The following is a 16,616-nucleotide window of genomic DNA, read 5'->3' on the forward strand; positions in this document are numbered from 1 at the left end:
CAGGGTGAGGACAGTGGGGGGTTTGGAGAAAGAGTGATGAGGGCGGATGATGTAAACGAACGAAGAGGTCTGGGAACGGCGGTTTTATTTCACGATTCAAACACCAAACCCAGCACCAGGGGAGCGGAGGAGAAGCTCTGGACCAAGAGCGAGAGGTTCGAGGTCCTTTCACGAAAGAAATCAACATATTATGAAACTTAATCTTAAAAAATCTAAACCCTGAGAGTTTTAGCAAATATGTCTCCGTGGTAGATATGAAGCTGCTTCTAGCGTCCACCTAACGTAGCTTAGCATAAAAGACGATGCATTTCAGTCAATGTGTTCCATCTCATTTTGGTCAATAGTGAAAACGATGAAGGCATCAGGAGAAAGAAGAGGGGATAAATAATCTCACAACAGATTTATCTTATCATCTAATGACCAAACCTTAATCTAACCTTATCTTAAAGACACACATGGGCTCCCACGACCTCTCTCCTCTCAGTTCTCTTCAGGTCTGTTGTTTCTCTTCTCAAAATGGGAACAAAATTAGTTATTACATATTTAAAATAGTATTTATGTGGAGATGGAGCTGAGGTTGAGGAGGTGTGAGAGTCAGGTCTGGAAACACTGGCTCACCGTCGTAATGATCGCCAGGGAGGAGAGGTCAGGAGAAGGTGACGGGGGGGGGGAGGAAGAGACGTGAAGCAAAGTCATAACACGGATGGAAACAGCGGCGTCATTGTGACAAATGCAACCAGTGCAGTAGAAGAAAAGGAGGAGAGGAGGAGGAGAGGAGGTGAGGAGGGGTGACGGCGTGGGAGGAGAGCGGCGAGCCAAGGGCATCTGACTTTACTGTGGACAGGGAGAGGATATTGAACAGGACAGTACAAAGGAGGGTAAAGTGGGGAAAGGAAGAAGCAGGTGGGAACAAGACGACTGTGGAGGAAAAGGAAAATTGGGATGAAGCCACTCTGGAGGACGCAGCAGTTTTCTGACCTGGTTTTAAAGATCCGTCAAATTGATCTTGTGTCAAATCTGATCACACTCTTTAGTCCCAGTGCGACTTGTACTACTTAATTACTATTTAACCTTCTCAGATAATTAGTTTTTACTCAGACACTTACTGTCCCTATCTGTGCTGGGTGAACCTTTGGCCTCACAGTTTTTTTAAGAGATTTCTAATTTGCTGCGTTTCCGTGGTTCATTTAAAACCGACCTCCACAGAGCGGATGGAAACAGAAACAGAAAGGTGGCAGCGAAGGAGGCAGCGACCGAGTTTCACCTCGTGTCCGACCGACGCTGGAAACTGTGCCTCAGCCGACAGTAGCAGCCCAACGGCCCGTCAAAGGGCAGAGGGACGAGAGAGGGGGGCGGGGTGAGAGGAAGGTAAAGGTGGTTGGAAAGGTTGGAAACAGTGGCTCACTTCCTCCCGACAGTAGCAGATCTGAGCGGAGGGGGAGAGGAGGAGGAGGAGGAGGAGGAGGAGGATGAATAGCGAAAGGAGGCGTTGGCAGCACAGTCGGTGGAGGGGAGGACTGAGGAGAGAGCGAAGCTGAGGCGACGGTGGAACCAGTGGCTCATTGGTCATTTCAGTAGTTTCCATCCAGCTGTCAAGTGAAATCTCGAGGAAAGTTTTGAAATGTCGCAAAAAACTCCAAGAGCGACTTAGATGTGTTTCCATCGGCCGCGGTGAAACCATTTAATAAGCTTCCTGAATGAAAGAAAAAAAAAATACAACCGCTAGAAAGACGGAAAGGGCCTTGAGGGGTCGTGACTATTGGGCAGGATTGTTATTGTTCTCTGTTGTGTCATTCGGCTGCGGCCACGTCTTAATGTTTTCATCTCAAGGAAAAGACATGACACGGCCTTTCTGGAACACTGCTGGTCGTTAGAGGGTGATTTTCAAATACGACTTGGCTTCGTGTTTTACTGCTTCCAAAATTGATCAGATGATTTATTATCTTCCATAAAACCTTTTGTAGAAAGTCAGCAAAAAAAAAAACTCTTGTTCGGGCCTTTGTATTGAATGAATGTGAGGATACATGTAGAGAAGTAATATTACAGCTTAAAAGCAAAGAGGCTTGATGGAATAAGGACATAATAATAAAACAGAAAGGAGTTAGAGCTGCTGCACTGATGTGGAATTGCTTTCAAGGGAGAGGTTACAGGTCTAATTTAAGAGCAATAAAAATGTGGCCAAATTCTGACATGATTCGTCATTTGTTCGAGCATCAGACAAGAAGACTGACGTGAGCTCCGCGTCCCGGGGGGGGGGGAAGGTCGCCGCTCGGGGGCCGAGAGAATCGGGATAAGGGTTAAGGAGAGCGTGGGCGATGATGGAGAGCGTGGCTCCCGGGACGGTGGCTGAACCGTGGCAGACGTTGAATGCGGCTGACGTGATCGCTCGTTTGGGCCTCGCCAAACATCGGAGGGCTGCCGGGTGTTTTTTTTTCCCCCCGCACACGTCCCAGTGTGGCGTCCCCGAAGCGAATTCGCCGCTGGGGTGAGTCATCGGAGTTGTCGGAAAACGGTGGGGACGCCGGGCTGTGAGGACGGGGCATGAGAAGAGAGGAGGAGAAGATGGAGGGATGGAGGGATGGAGGGATGGAGGGATGGAGGGTCGACAGAGAGAACTGGCAAAACGGCAAAAATGAGATTTAAATGGTGATGTTTGGGGCAACGCGAGCGTTTTGAAGCGGAACAAAGAGCTGCACTGTCTCCATCTTTCTTTCTTTCATCTTCCCTCTTTATTGATCTTCACCTTCTTTACATTTATTCATTCATATAATTCTGGCCTGAATCAGAATTTGCAGACACACGTTGCAATTTTACGTCCAAGCCCAAGAGAAAACTATCTGACCCGTCAAATTAAAAATCTAGTTGTGTTTAACTACTGATTATTGTATTCTATATCTTTGCTGTATTTTGTGATTTATTTATTTCTATTTTATTTTTACACTGATGGACCTACTCATCTGAAATAAAGCACGCACACGCACACACACACGCACGCACACACACACACACACACACTCTTATACCTTCAGTGTGTCGAAGCCTTTCTCCAGATACGTCCCGCACTTGTTTTTCTCTCCGGTCGACGCGTAGAACTTGCTCCACCAGTCCATGAACTCCTCCCCCTGTCGGTCACATGTTCAGAGGTCAGAGGTCAGAGGTCAGAGGTCGGCAACAAACCGGAGACATTCAGGGACACTCAAATTCAAATGGAGCTTAATTCTATATTTTTCTTTTAATCTGGAGAAGCAAGATTTCCTAGCTCATCACAATAGCTCAAATAAATGTAGATCATTGATTTCACACGATTCTGTCTGAGGTCCTAACTCCACTAACGACCTTTGACCTTTGCAGCTCCACCGTTTGCCTTTGTGCAGCAGCTCACTTAGAAATAACCCGCTTTTCATGGTTTTTTCCAATGATCGCATGGCAACGTGAACTCGGCCAACTCACGTCAACACAAGTGAAAGCTGCCTCTGGTGGCTCCGTGGCATGAAGGTCATTGTATATGGGCGTTCTGAGGCAATGGAAACGGGCAACGTCGGGATGGAAACACACACAAAGTGGACACAACCAACCGGGACACCAGGAGAAACATGTTACGGGCGAAAAAATAAAAAAATAAAAGACAAGTCGCTCAGTGTATATATGAAGGAAGAGAATCCTCCTGCTGCTTTCCATCATCTCTCTGTAACGCTCCGGCCACATGCAGCGTCCACATGTCGGATTTCATCGGTGCGTGTTGCCAGATTCTTATTTCTGTCTCCGGCTGCAGGTCGTGTGTGTGTGTGTGTGTGTGGCCACCGACTCAAATTCTCGAAAGTAGACTTTTCAGGGAACTGTGGCGTCGACGTGCGACCTCCTTAGGACGTGATAATAATAATAAACAGCGAGGAGGAGGTGAGACGAGAGACGAGTGGATTCATTTATGTACTGAAGTTTTATTCTCTCAGCTTGGGAGCACGTGTTAACTCACCATGCACGTTTGAAATGACACTATTTATGTTGTCGTTTTTTACCACAAGAAGGTTTCTGGGGAGGCGAGATTCAAACCACCAACTCAGGAACCTGTGGCCAACCCGCTCTACCACCTCACCAGTGACCCTCTTTTCGGTAAATTATGGATATTACCCATCATGCACTGATAATTCTCACTGAGCTTAAAGCATAGAATGAAATCTGCTCGCAAACTTACCCACGGAACCGTCTAGTGTCCACGTCAAAGGGGAAAAGAGAAGTTAGACACACGTTACATTTCGTCTCACACATGCAGACACACAAACGCTGACACAGCGTAACCACACGCTGAAGTTACAGGATTAAAAACACTTTAAGTAGCTTTTCAACACATGTATTAATAGTTATTCTCATAACACAGCGAGGGTTTCAATCCAGAGTGAAATATACGCCATTTGTAAAATAAATAAATAATTGAAAACTAAATAAATCCCTAAACTGCTGGCGTGAACGTGCAGCCTCAGCGATGAGTCATCCTGAGGCCAGCGCTCACAATGTCGTTCTGTTCTGGAGGATAAAATGTCTTTATTTTGAAATGTTGACTGATGTCTTTCTGTGGTTTGGACTCAAGTCCTTTTATTTTATACGATATGGTTTTCGGGGTCGGGGGATATATAACATCTTTGGATGAAACCCTGTTATTTGCTTTTATCAAGAATTTTCTTTTCTCTCAAGTGTGAAGCAGCGCCATCCATCAAACTGACTAAAAGTCTGGTCACATTGGCAACAAGAGAGAAGTGTGTGCGTCTGTGTGTGTGTGTGTGTGTGTGTGTGCGAGGAAACGACTAAACGACTACTACAAAGATGGGGAACACCAGGGGGACAGATCACACACACACACGTACACACAAAAACATACATTTGAATTCGACCCGTCTCCGCCCTACAACCTTCAACCCTCTGAGGAGCACTCCGGCTTAAAACACACTTGTGACGCATTCACCACTTTTCCTTAGTGTGTGTGTGTGTGTGTGTTGTTTATGCATGTGTGTGTGTGTGCATGTGTGTGTGTTTGTCGGCATAAATGTAGAACAAAAGTGCTCTTATGGCACCGGGTTGGTGTGGAATCCCCTTTCTCCTACTTCTCACCGACTAAGACACACACACACACACACACAGACACACACACACACACACACACACACACTCAGAGCAGCAACGACGATGGAATTCCTCATTTTTCCAAAGTGGCAGCATGGCATGGAAAAGGGCAGCACGTGGCGCTGAACTAAGACATCACACACACACGCACGCACATGCATGGCGCTCGGTGTCTGAGGCGTGAAGTGTCTGGTGTGTGTTAATGCGTCCTCTGTGTGCAGCCGGTGCCAAGCAGTGATGACAGGGGCGCCAGAAACTGTGTGTCTGTGTGTGTGTGTGTGTGTGCGCCCACCAGTGTGTGTGAGGGTGTGTACACTCAAGTCTACGACTCCTGATTCAGGCAGATTAAGGCGGCCGGTGGAGCGTTTCAGGCTGCACCGTGTATTAAGCATAGAGTCAGGATCGAACACACATGCACACGCACACACACACACACACACACACACACACACACACGCACACATGCACACACAGGCTGCAGCGGTCTGCTCAGGGTGTCAGTGTGGTTTGCAGCCTATCATTACGCCCTGCAGGGAAAGCCAGGCTAACCAGACCGAGACTGGCACTGCCAAGAACTCTGCGAGCGAGCGGAGAGACGGGATTTACATAAGAGCTCCGAGCTGCTTCATAAACACCCTCCGTGGGGAAAGCCCTTCCACAGCGGGGTCAGAGGTCAGAGCTGCAGCCGGAGGAGGCGGCGTCCTTCCAGGTCAAGATTAAATAATCCAGACTCGAAACTCAGTGTTTTGTTGACCCACAAAGTCAAATTACGTTTAAAGTTGCTCCCGAACACGAGCCTCAGAAACAGCTCAGTAAACCACCTGTCGAGGTGATTGGCTGGATTGATTTACAACATAGTCTTTATCAAGATGGAGTGAAGCTCCTCCATGTTCGCAAATGGGACATGGACCAATCTAAAATGCAAAATATCTTTCCTGAGGATTCAAGTTTAAGTGTCGCTCGATTAGTTATTTGATGCTATAGAAACGGGTTAAAACGCCATGATTGACAGCTGAGACTGACTCATGATTGGTCAAGTGCGCGTGTAAAGGCGGGACCTTGCTACCACGATCACCACGGGAACCTGCACTGATTCCCTCCGACCCGATTCTGTATCTCCAAAAATAAACTGGTCGATGTGAAGAATGTTTTCCAGCAGAGCTGTTTGTGTGTGTTTGTCATCGGCTGCTCTGCGGCTTCAAGGCAGAGCAGCAAAACCTCAAGTAGAAAAAAAATCTGCGGCATTTTCACATAAATAAACGTCTTCTTTGCTGATCACTGACGGACGTTACACAGCCGAGAGTTAATCCACGGCCGGTCACTGAAAACACGCTGCTGCTGGAAACGTGTCTCTGCAGGAAACCATGTGAAACCAGGTTTTAAAGACGAAAGCAAGGAGTTAGCGTTAATGGTGAAATTAGTCGAACAAGCTTAAAACGCTGAATTATTCCTAGATCGCATTATTAACCAACTGAAGATGTTCATGTTTGCGTATCATGTTGACGTTGTGAACTCAGAAGTATCCATGAATGTGCTAAAGCCCGGTTCCCGAGGCTAATCGTTAGCTTATGACAGCAACGCATGCAGAAAATGCACAAACCCATTTAAATGAGATTCTGTGCACGGTCAGATTCTGGAGCTGAACGGCAGCTTACATCAGTCCGAGGCTGACATTAGCAGAGCAGGAAAAACAATAAATGATTTACTAAGTTATTTTGACATCTTGTTTCTGGTCACGGTGTCATTACCGAGGCCATAACTGTGAGCGTGGCCCGGAGCCATTTCAGTGAGTTTCTCTGGTTTGAACGCCGCCCAGCGGGATTTATGGAACGAGACGCAAACTACAACATTTCAGAGTGGGACTTCAACCAAACCTGACTGGTGGCTGGCAACGGACTGGGATAGTTTTGATGAGAATTAATGGCGGAGCCGAGCCACATTTATTGAAGGGGCACAAACTCATATAAAGCATGTCACCGATATAAAACATGGACACGAAAGCCACATTACGTGGAAGCAGCATGACGGCCTTTCCCCCGACGCAGGGAGTGAAACGACGAGAACAGAGGAACGGCCGGTTTGATCCCTGACAAACGGCGTCATCGCGCCCGGATGCCGCAGATGAAACGAGACGCACACTTTTCATTTTCCATCCGAGCGACGTGTGATCTCAGATATCTCAAAGTGGGGTCTGCGCCTACGAGGCTTGAGGAGCCGTGACCCCACTGACAGCCGAGCTTCTCAAAGCTTTCCAACTCTGAAACTGAATCTCACTGATCCGCCTTGGAAGGCAAACTCTACGTCGGGGCGCACACACGCCGCTGCAGTAATCTGGTAATCATCAGACGTACGCCCGTGACCTGCTTTGTATTTTGCGTGTGGCGAGGTTAAGAAGCCCGGGTTTACAGCACATGAGAGAGTGAGCGTTCGGTTTCTGGTGCCATGAGATATTAGCCTTCCTCCTCCTCCTTCTTCGCCTCATTTCAAACTCTTTCTCTCATTCTTTTCATTCCCTCTTCTTCTTTTTTCAGCCACTTTCTCCCTCCCTCGTTAATCCATCCCTCCTTCGGCCTTTAGCAACTGTCTGCTTACAGAGACTTGTGGTGAAGAGGATCTGTAGCAGCTCTGTTGACTTTGGCCCCAACCAGACAGAAAGCCGAGCCTTTAATTTGACTGGTTTCAATATCTGACCCTTAATAAAACAAATATCTTTGTTTGGAGAGAAAGGAATCATCCCCAATTACTGTCGAGCGACAAGGCCCGAGCGCCCGACTGGACGTGTGTATTTATGTGCACAGTCTGGTCCGGGTCAAGCTTAGTCTCCAAATTGACCTGGCTTGGATAAATAAAATGGAAGAATGTAACAGGGAGCGTGGTCGCTTGCTCAAATCTGTGTCGGATTTCTTCCGTAACCGCAAAGCTCCACAAGCGTCGCTTTGTAAAAAAAAAAAACCAGATTTCTTGACTCAATTTTCCTGAAGCGAAACCAAGGAGGCGAAACGTAAAGAAGTTGCACGAGTTAAAGGACGATTTACAACAAACGACTCGTCTCTGCAGCCGGAGTTAAACCTCAGCGTCTTAGTCAAAATAAACTTGATTAATAAACGGGGGTTTCCCTCTAAAGTTAGATCTCTGCTACTGTCCACTGTCTCGCAGGTGAAGCACAGTGACCCTGTGGATTTGACGATTACCCGTCGATACGCGCACTCGACCAATAACGAGTCGGTCTCAGCTGTCAATCATTATGTTTCACGCTGTTTTCACAACATCAAATAACTCATTAAAACCAAACTTATCAGAAACACGAACAAACACCAGTGCGATAAGAACTAAAATAACTTCTAACCATCACAATCTAATCAGTTCATCCCTGATTAATCACTTTTATCAAATGTAAAGAAGTTCTCTTGAGGTATTTGTCCTTTTTTCGTAAAAGCACAAATTAAATGACGCCTGTTAGATGTGTTATCCACGTGTCACACGTGTGGTTTGCTGCATAAGATTAAAAAAAGATAGAGAAAGTATTTCTGCTTTGTTGCCAATGTGCACAGATCTGACAGAACATAGAACCAAGTGGGTCAATTTAATGGATGGAGGTAAAATCAGAGATTAAAGAAGACAAATGTAAAAAAACATGTTTGAAAATGGACGACATGAGTTAGAAGATGAGCTTGTTACCTACATGGAGGCTGGAGCTAGAGGCTGAAAGGTTAATGATAGCTGAACAGGTTCCATCTGCAAACTATGACACACACATAAGAAACACACACACTCTCAGGTCAGCTGGTGAGATTAGACGATGAACGAGTGCAGTTTGCAGAAAGACAAGTTGCATTAAAACAGGTAATCAGTCAGAAAGTATGTGTGTAATGTTAGAAACACAATGTTTTGTTACACTAACATCATCAGATGTTACAGACTAACATCAGCAGACTTATTAGTGACTCACACACACAGAAACATCAGCCGTCACCATTGTGCGTTCCCTCGAAGCAGCGACAATTAATCAAAGAAACGGTTTTGTGAGCGGGGGGAAAAAGTGAGCGCGGTGCCATTTTTCTGTCGTGCTCCGCGAGGTGCCGACAGCGGCGCTCGCTTAACGCTGATCGGGCGCGACAAAGCCCCGGGATCAGAAAGACAAAGTGTTTACATGAGGTCACGGAGGAGCTGAGCACATGGGGGAACTGAGGAGGACGACAGGAAGGGCGAGGACGCATCCCAGCGCGAACACAAACAACGTGGGCGAGAGGAACAAAGTGTGGTCGCACTTTGTTTAACTCGTCTGCCGTAGATACTTGACGAGGCCGTTAACACATTCATCATGACGGCCTGCGTGTGACGTGGTCTATTGAACATGTGTGTCCACGGTCTGGGAGACTGGTCTCTTTTAAATTCATCTTTCACCAGATCCCTCGATGGTTCCTCGTCCTCGGTTTGTCACGCAGTCTGAGCGTTCAGGTAACACACGGCTAATAAAAAGATTTACACCTAATCAGAATAAAACAAAGGAGGCTTCTTGTCGAGGCTGTGGACCAAACGGTTTCACCCTTTCAAATTAAAATGACTTCACACGAGTGATTAATCGTCGTGGTCAGAATCTGCGAATGTTGCTGGTTGGACGAGTGTGTAAAGAACGTCCTCTGCTGTCACCACAAAATGTGTCCGCACGGTTTCGTCACTGCTGTTGTTTTGAGGCCACTTTAAGAGGGGGTGTCAGGGTGTGTGCACTGATTTCAACACCCCATGTGGACTCATCACACACACACACACACACAAAAACACACACACACAAACGGAAATTAGTTTAGCTCATACTTGTCCGATGTCCACGGGACAATTGAGTGTTTATATCAATGCAAGTAAAATGTGTGAGTGAGAGAGTGAGTGAGTGAGTGAGTGACGGAGGGTTTGACCTCTTAACTTTATAAAATCTATATTTTTTGGTTTAGAAACTGTTACGACTTTGTTACACACCAATAAACTGTGTGTGTATCTGTGTGTATGTGTGTGTCTGTAAGACAGAGAGAGAGAGAGAGAGAGAGAGACAAAGCGCACTGACCATCTGTCACACTCCACTCCTTTAATTCCCTTCTACCCGTTCTCTTCATCTTCTCTGTCCGCCTCCATCTATCACACAGTTGTTTAATGTGGTCGCTCATCAAAGGGCATCCTCATGTTCTCCTCCTCTTTTTCCCCCCGCTCTCTCTCTCTCCATTGTTGTGGTTTGTCCGTCACTCTTCACCTCCTTGATCCCTTCATCAACTTCAAACCCTCGCTTCCTTCTTTGTGTGTCTCTTTTTGTTTTATCCCGTAACCCACCGGCACCACAACAAAACAAACACACACTCACACGCACAACACATCAACAGTATAAGACACATGGGGTCACTTTTTCCCTTCAGTAATCACAAGGAGGAACTTCACTGAGACAAAGGAGAGAGGGAGGAAAGGAAGAGGAGGAGGTGAAGATGAAGAGAAGAGAGTAGGAAGAAGAAGAAAGTAGAGGAGGATAACAGAGGAAGGGTGAGGACAATGAGAAAGAGAGAAGGGTGAGAGGAGGGAAGGAGGACAGGAAATCCAGGAAGTAGGAAGAGGGGGAGAACAAGAGAGGATGAGAGTATAGGAAAGGGTGAGAGGAAGAGGACGAGAAGATGAGGTGAAGAAGGCAATGAAGAGAAATTGGTGGAAAGTGAGGAGATAAGAGTTGTTAGGAAGGAGGTGAAAGAAGAGGAGAGGAGAAGAGAGGTGGGAGACTGATGTGTAAAGAAGGGGATGAAGAGAGGAGGGAAAAGTGAGGAGGAGGAGAAGAAGAAGTGAGGGACGCAAGGAGGTCGACGGGACTCAGGAGTTTGGAATTCTTTCCTGAGAACTCAGACGTCCTGCACAGATTCCTGGTGTTTGAACGTTACTTCAGTCCGGTGGTTTTCCATGTTGCAGCTCATTACCTTCAAACCCTGAGCACTTAAACACACCAGCAGAACATTTTCCTACGCAGGCCACGCTGTCCCGACCGGCTCCTCAACAGGCCGCCGCTGCTTCTGCATGGTTACACCAACAGAGACCTTTACTTTCACCCCCCCGACAATGTTTTCACCCGTCTCTCTGCAGTAGACGCAGGTTTTTAATTTAAAAGCCCACGTCATAAATAATGACCCTCAGAGGATAAACGTGTGCCAGAAAATTATTCATTATATCGTATCGCTCCAAATTCTAACACATCCCCGAGTTCGGTGACGGGATTTATTTATCAGAGAAAGAAAGAAAGAAAGAAAGACAGAAAGAAACTGGAGAGAAGAGAAAAAAGTTTTTAAACCCGGAGAGAGAAAATGTTCATGATCGGTGACGAGCGCGAGTCTCGTGGTCGCCGCGGCACCCACCGACCGCAGAGACGGTTGCCATGTCATCATGTCAGAACATGTTTATTTATGCTGCTGTGCTGTACCGCTGAACACACACACACACACACACACACACACACACACACACACACACACTTAGACTAAGATACAGACAAACACATTATTTTAATCAGACTGTACAAATGCCATTTACACACACACACACACACACGTACAGAGGTTCCCTGTGGAAAGTGAGTGTTTCATATTTGCCCGTTACACGCCTGAAAAACACACACACTTATACTTAAAGACTAATGTTTCAGTAAAGTTGAACTGTGGATCAGTTAAAAGACTCAGAAGTCATTAAAAACCAGAGTTTATCTCCATTTAAACATTTTGGTGGATTTGTTACAGCCGCAGCTCTTCTGGTTCAGGGAGCAGAGGATCATGGGTAATATCCAGCGTTCAGTTAATGTTTCTCTACATGAAATCGCAGAATGAATGACCACGTGTGGCTGCAGAGGGCGCTGTTGCTCAGTAACAGTTACATAGTGTTGCTTTAAAGTTTTGGGGTATTTTCATGTTTGATTAATCACAGAAAGTTGACGAGCTGGTTTTACCTGGTCCGGCACCAGCGGCTCCTCATCATCGATGTCAACAAAAACCTCCCCAGAGATGGAATGAGGCGTCTCACCTACACAACAACAAACACACAACAACACACACATTAATCATCAGTTTGCCTCTTTGCTGGAGACATGTCCTCATCCATCCGTATCTGTCTGTCTCACGTCTCCACCCGTCCTGCTCACTCTCCTCCTCCGCCGCTGCTCGTTCCTCCTCCGGGTCGCACCGGAACTCCTCCAGCAGCCGGATGGTGCACTGGCCGACCACCGGCTTCCTGCCGAACTGACGGTTGTCGATGACCTTGATGACGATCGGCGGCATGTAGAGCTCCTCGCGCGGAAGTCTCTGCGCAGAGACGGAAAGAATGACATAGAAGAGGAAGAAGAAAGGCACAGCTAATTGGTTGTGCCACCTGCAGGCCGGATGCTGATTGGCTGTGGCTACAGGCTGTCTGAAATTGATCAGCGAGTGTTGATGAGGTTTCTAACACGTGACGGACGTGAAACTGAGTTGTGAATCGTTACGTTTTTCAGATGATTTCTTCACGAGGGGCGTTTTGTGCTTGAGACTCTTGAGCTCTATCTAAAAAAGGAAAAATCTGGCAAACACCACATATACACTTCTTCTAATTAACATGTTATATGTCGTTTGTTTAACTTTTACTAAAAACAGAAACGTAAAACGACAACGAAGTTCAACCTGTCGTGTTGAGTTAGCGCGGCGGCCGCTGAAGGTGTGCATCTTATGTTTCATACACGTCGGAGCGGTTCCGTCGAAGCTTCACAACACAAACAGACCATCACTTAACCCGTCGGGCTCGTAGAAATCCTCGTGGTCGGCGCTGATAACTCAAGAACCCTCTCGACACTCGTCATAACAAACCGCTGATGTGACGGACTTCGCTTGATTCCATTGGACGACTCTGGGTTCGACAGAGAGCCGAGGTGTTGGACGATGTTGCGGCACCAGGGCTCAACACTAGATTGTCACGTCTTTACAGCAGCGACCACATTCTTAATATAGCTGCCGACTGCAGGGGAAAAAAACATGAGGAAATCAGTTTGACCTCTGTGGCTTTAATAGAAGCTTAAGTGGAGCTTGATGATGCTAAACTCACAATAAACTGAAAGAGCTAAAGGTTTGTGGTCAGACCCTTCAAAGAGTTCCATGTGAGGAAACTATGCACATGACATTTTCTTCTGCTCCTGCCGCATACGAAAGCACTTACGCAGACGACTTAATATTGTTAACGTTGAATGCTTGGACCCGGTTCAGGGGCTGAATTTGAGGGAAAAATATGTGCATATTTCCACAGTCCGGTCGGGGGAGTCGCAGCCTCGCGGTGGTCAACACACGACCTTAATCCTGTTAACATTAAAGTGACGAAAGAAAAGGATTCTGCATCTAGAGGGGAAAACTATGAGACTATTTCCATAGTCTGCTTGAAGCTGTCATAGTAAAACACAGAGGTGATCAACTTCAGACCTTAACATTGTTAACATTAAACTCAGTGGAGCTGCTGTCAGGGAAAAACCATGCGTGATATTTCCATGTTTCAGTTTTCATCAGAAAACACTGAAGCGGATGTAAATTCAGCTGCTAGAATCAATATGTTTGTATTAGCAGTGACTGTTTGTGTGGGAAGGTGGCGCTCATAGTGATGAATCACCACTTGAGCAAAACATGATCCTGTTCTTTTGAGTTTATTACCTAAAGCTCTTTGCGATATTCAAGTTCCTGGATGCTCAACAATTACAGTGTAAGTAAGTAAATGGTTCTTTTGACCCTTGGTTACTTTTATTGTTCTGTTTTGTTCCCGGGACGACCCCATCTGGCTCTTGTTTAACACGCTGCTTGATTCGCCAAAACCCAAAAGGCTCATCTACAAGATCAAAATAAAACCATTAAAATAAATGTTTACTGTGCAGAGTTATTTCGAGGGCAGGAACGACAAAAAACCAAGGGACTCGGATAAAAGTAGTAGCATAGTTCGAGGGAATTCATTGTCAGAAAATGTTCCACTGACACTAAATGACCTCTGCAGATTCCTGCCTGACAAAATTCAGACAATAAACATCAAGAATCAAAGAGCTGTGGCTGAGGGTTGACCCCCTCCCCCCCCGCCTGGCTCCAACAATCTAATGACTTCTGACCAACAATGTCTCTGAACCACAAAATAAGTAACTAGCTAAGAGGAAGAGCAAATTTCCAGTTGTTTATTTGCTGTAACAATAAAGCAAATCAAGTCTTTTACTGCATCGCAGGCTCCAGCTGCTCCGAGGCAACCGAGGAAAGCATCTGCTCCTGCGGTGACATTCCTCAGTTTGCATGAGTAAGCTTTGACCTATTCCCTGTTGAAAGCGTCACCACAGCTTGGGTCTTTTGGGTGCCACATAAACAACACACTCAATTGTATCTTCCTGTGGTTCGCTGCAATCTGGAGTGGAGGCAGAGAAGCCAAGCGTTGTGGGTCACACGGGCACATTAAGGACTGGAAGGAACACAAGAGGGCATCATTACTGCGGTGGAAGCGGCTCGTATCGGCTTCCTGACGTTGAGAAGTTAAAAGCTTTTAAACTAAACCTACAATTTTTCCTGTCACCAGCGTGGATGCACACCAAGACAAGTTTCTGGAGCTTTTGTTCACACTGACTTCATGTTTTATGTGAAATTGACAAAATTCATCATGTATTTTTTTTGTACTTTTGCCCAAACTCCCTCTATCACTTCACTTGGGGGCAGAAGAGACAACAACACTAACGAACTTTCAGCTTTGAGGTGAATTTAGACAATAAATGGAAGTTCAAAACTCACTTTTAGCTCCGTTTTGGTCTCCACCACCTCCTGAGGAAAGTGTTTGCTTCTTGAGCTACTAAATGTTTCACTATATTCATCAGCTAGTCACTCATTTTGACTGTATACATTTGAGTGGTGGGCTTGTTTCAGAGATGCTAAAGATGCTAAGCGATGCCGCGGGGGAACTGCAGAATCCAGTGACCTCAGACACTCCTGATTTCTGGATTTGAGACATGCACGACCCACGAGGGAAAAAGAAAAATGACTTTGCCGAGTCCCAGACGTTTCTAAGAGTATTAGAGCCACATCTGGATCGATGGTTCGTCCCTTTGAGTGAAATACACGCACCTCGTTTGGTTTATGAAGGCACAAGATCGAAGGACATTTACGGCCTAGTTCTACAGCGACGGCCGGTTTGAAAGCATCTATAGTCAGCGTTTGTAAAACAGCCACATCCATGACGGGGAGCTCCACCCTCTGCATTAGTAATGGGCACACTGGTCGCCATGGGAGCAGCCCTCCACCCTGCATCTTTACAACTGCAGAAACCTTTTCCCTCGACAACAGCTGCATCTGCCAACATCCACACTCGGCTTTACTCCCTCCACATCTTCTACGTTTTTTTGGACGAAGGAAAGGAACAGTTAACGATTGCACTTTTTCGCCGTTATTGTGGCTCCTCTGATGATGAAAAACGACCGACGTCAACCACATCACAGCCGACGTCTCATTAGCCATTAAAGCCTCTGCACTGATTACACGTGTGTGATGTGTGTGTGTACGTGGACGGAACAGTACGACTCCGTGCTCTCACCACATCAAGGATGAGCCTATTGACGTCAAAGTTGGGCTTCTTCTTCACACTGCGGATGACGCAGCTCTGGACCATGGTGCCTCCACACTCCACCTGCAGGCTCGGGGAGGTAACGCTGGCCAACTGGAAGCTCTTCAGGTTACGAACGCCCCACGCTAAGATCTGAGAGGACGATAAGGAAGTGTTTCATTATTAATCCAAGCTCGTAAGCTAATTACAGAACACAGTAAAAAAGGTTATGAAAGATCTTGACGATACCTCAATGGCGGTTCTCTGCAGAACAGGTTTGATCCCCTGAGGAACCATGAAGACGTTGGGCTCTCTCTGAGGAGGCAGGTACGGAAGGTCCGACTCCTCCGGCTGCCAATAGGACAGACGCAGGACAGAGGTGAGTCAGGGACAGAGAGTCAAGAATAGACTCAAGAAGAAAAATACAACAACAAGATGCATTTGCATAATATAACATAAAATTCAAGACAAGTGAAATCTGTAGGTTTTCTCCTGATAAAGTAAACACCAATTAAAATAGATACAAAACTAAAATCAGATTTTGAACTGAATAGAATGTTTTTGTGTGTTTGCTGTGTCGTACCCATTGCTGCAGGTTTTCAGTGAGGAACCCCGAGAACATCAACTGATGAAGAAGAAGAGATGAAGAACAATCAAGCTCAGTGAAATAAAGGAAGTAAAAGTATAAATGTTCCTGTGGTCGTGGTGGTTTTACCTCGTCTAGAACATGTGTGGACGTCGTGATGTCTCCACCCTGCAGGTGAGGAAAGATCAGAATTTAAAGAAATGAAAATATGAAAATTTTAAAAAGGAAAAAGAATAAGGAAAGAGAGTGAAAAGTTCCAACGAAAGAAAAAGAAAAACTGACCTCTTGACCTGGAATATGATGAACCGATGGCTGTAGACACAAAGTT

At 46.1% G+C, this 16,616-nt stretch overlaps 1 protein-coding gene across 11 annotated transcripts in view; it reads right to left on the reverse strand.

Moving 5' to 3' along the window:
* Window positions 1-16,616, reverse strand: part of dysf (dysferlin, limb girdle muscular dystrophy 2B (autosomal recessive)) — a 48,096-nt gene that overhangs the window by 13,606 nt on the left and 17,874 nt on the right. For 3 of the 11 annotated variants that reach the window (XM_047338699.1, XM_035149436.2, XM_047338697.1), the window contains 10 exons: window positions 16,571-16,600; window positions 16,418-16,456; window positions 16,286-16,327; window positions 15,952-16,053; window positions 15,694-15,855; window positions 12,248-12,428; window positions 12,077-12,150; window positions 8,798-8,857; window positions 4,193-4,204; window positions 3,024-3,122 (listed from right to left, as the gene is read on the reverse strand). In XM_047338699.1, the coding sequence (XP_047194655.1) occupies window positions 3,024-3,122; window positions 4,193-4,204; window positions 8,798-8,857; window positions 12,077-12,150; window positions 12,248-12,428; window positions 15,694-15,855; window positions 15,952-16,053; window positions 16,286-16,327; window positions 16,418-16,456; window positions 16,571-16,600 (801 nt within the window). The remainder of the gene's footprint in view (window positions 1-3,023; window positions 3,123-4,192; window positions 4,205-8,797; window positions 8,858-12,076; window positions 12,151-12,247; window positions 12,429-15,693; window positions 15,856-15,951; window positions 16,054-16,285; window positions 16,328-16,417; window positions 16,457-16,570; window positions 16,601-16,616) is intronic. The other 8 variants (XM_047338702.1, XM_047338701.1, XM_047338704.1 and 5 more) reach the window with 3 other exon arrangements.

Source organism: Hippoglossus stenolepis, chromosome 23 (assembly GCF_022539355.2).
Source record: "Hippoglossus stenolepis isolate QCI-W04-F060 chromosome 23, HSTE1.2, whole genome shotgun sequence".
Lineage (NCBI taxonomy): Eukaryota > Metazoa > Chordata > Actinopteri > Pleuronectiformes > Pleuronectidae > Hippoglossus > Hippoglossus stenolepis.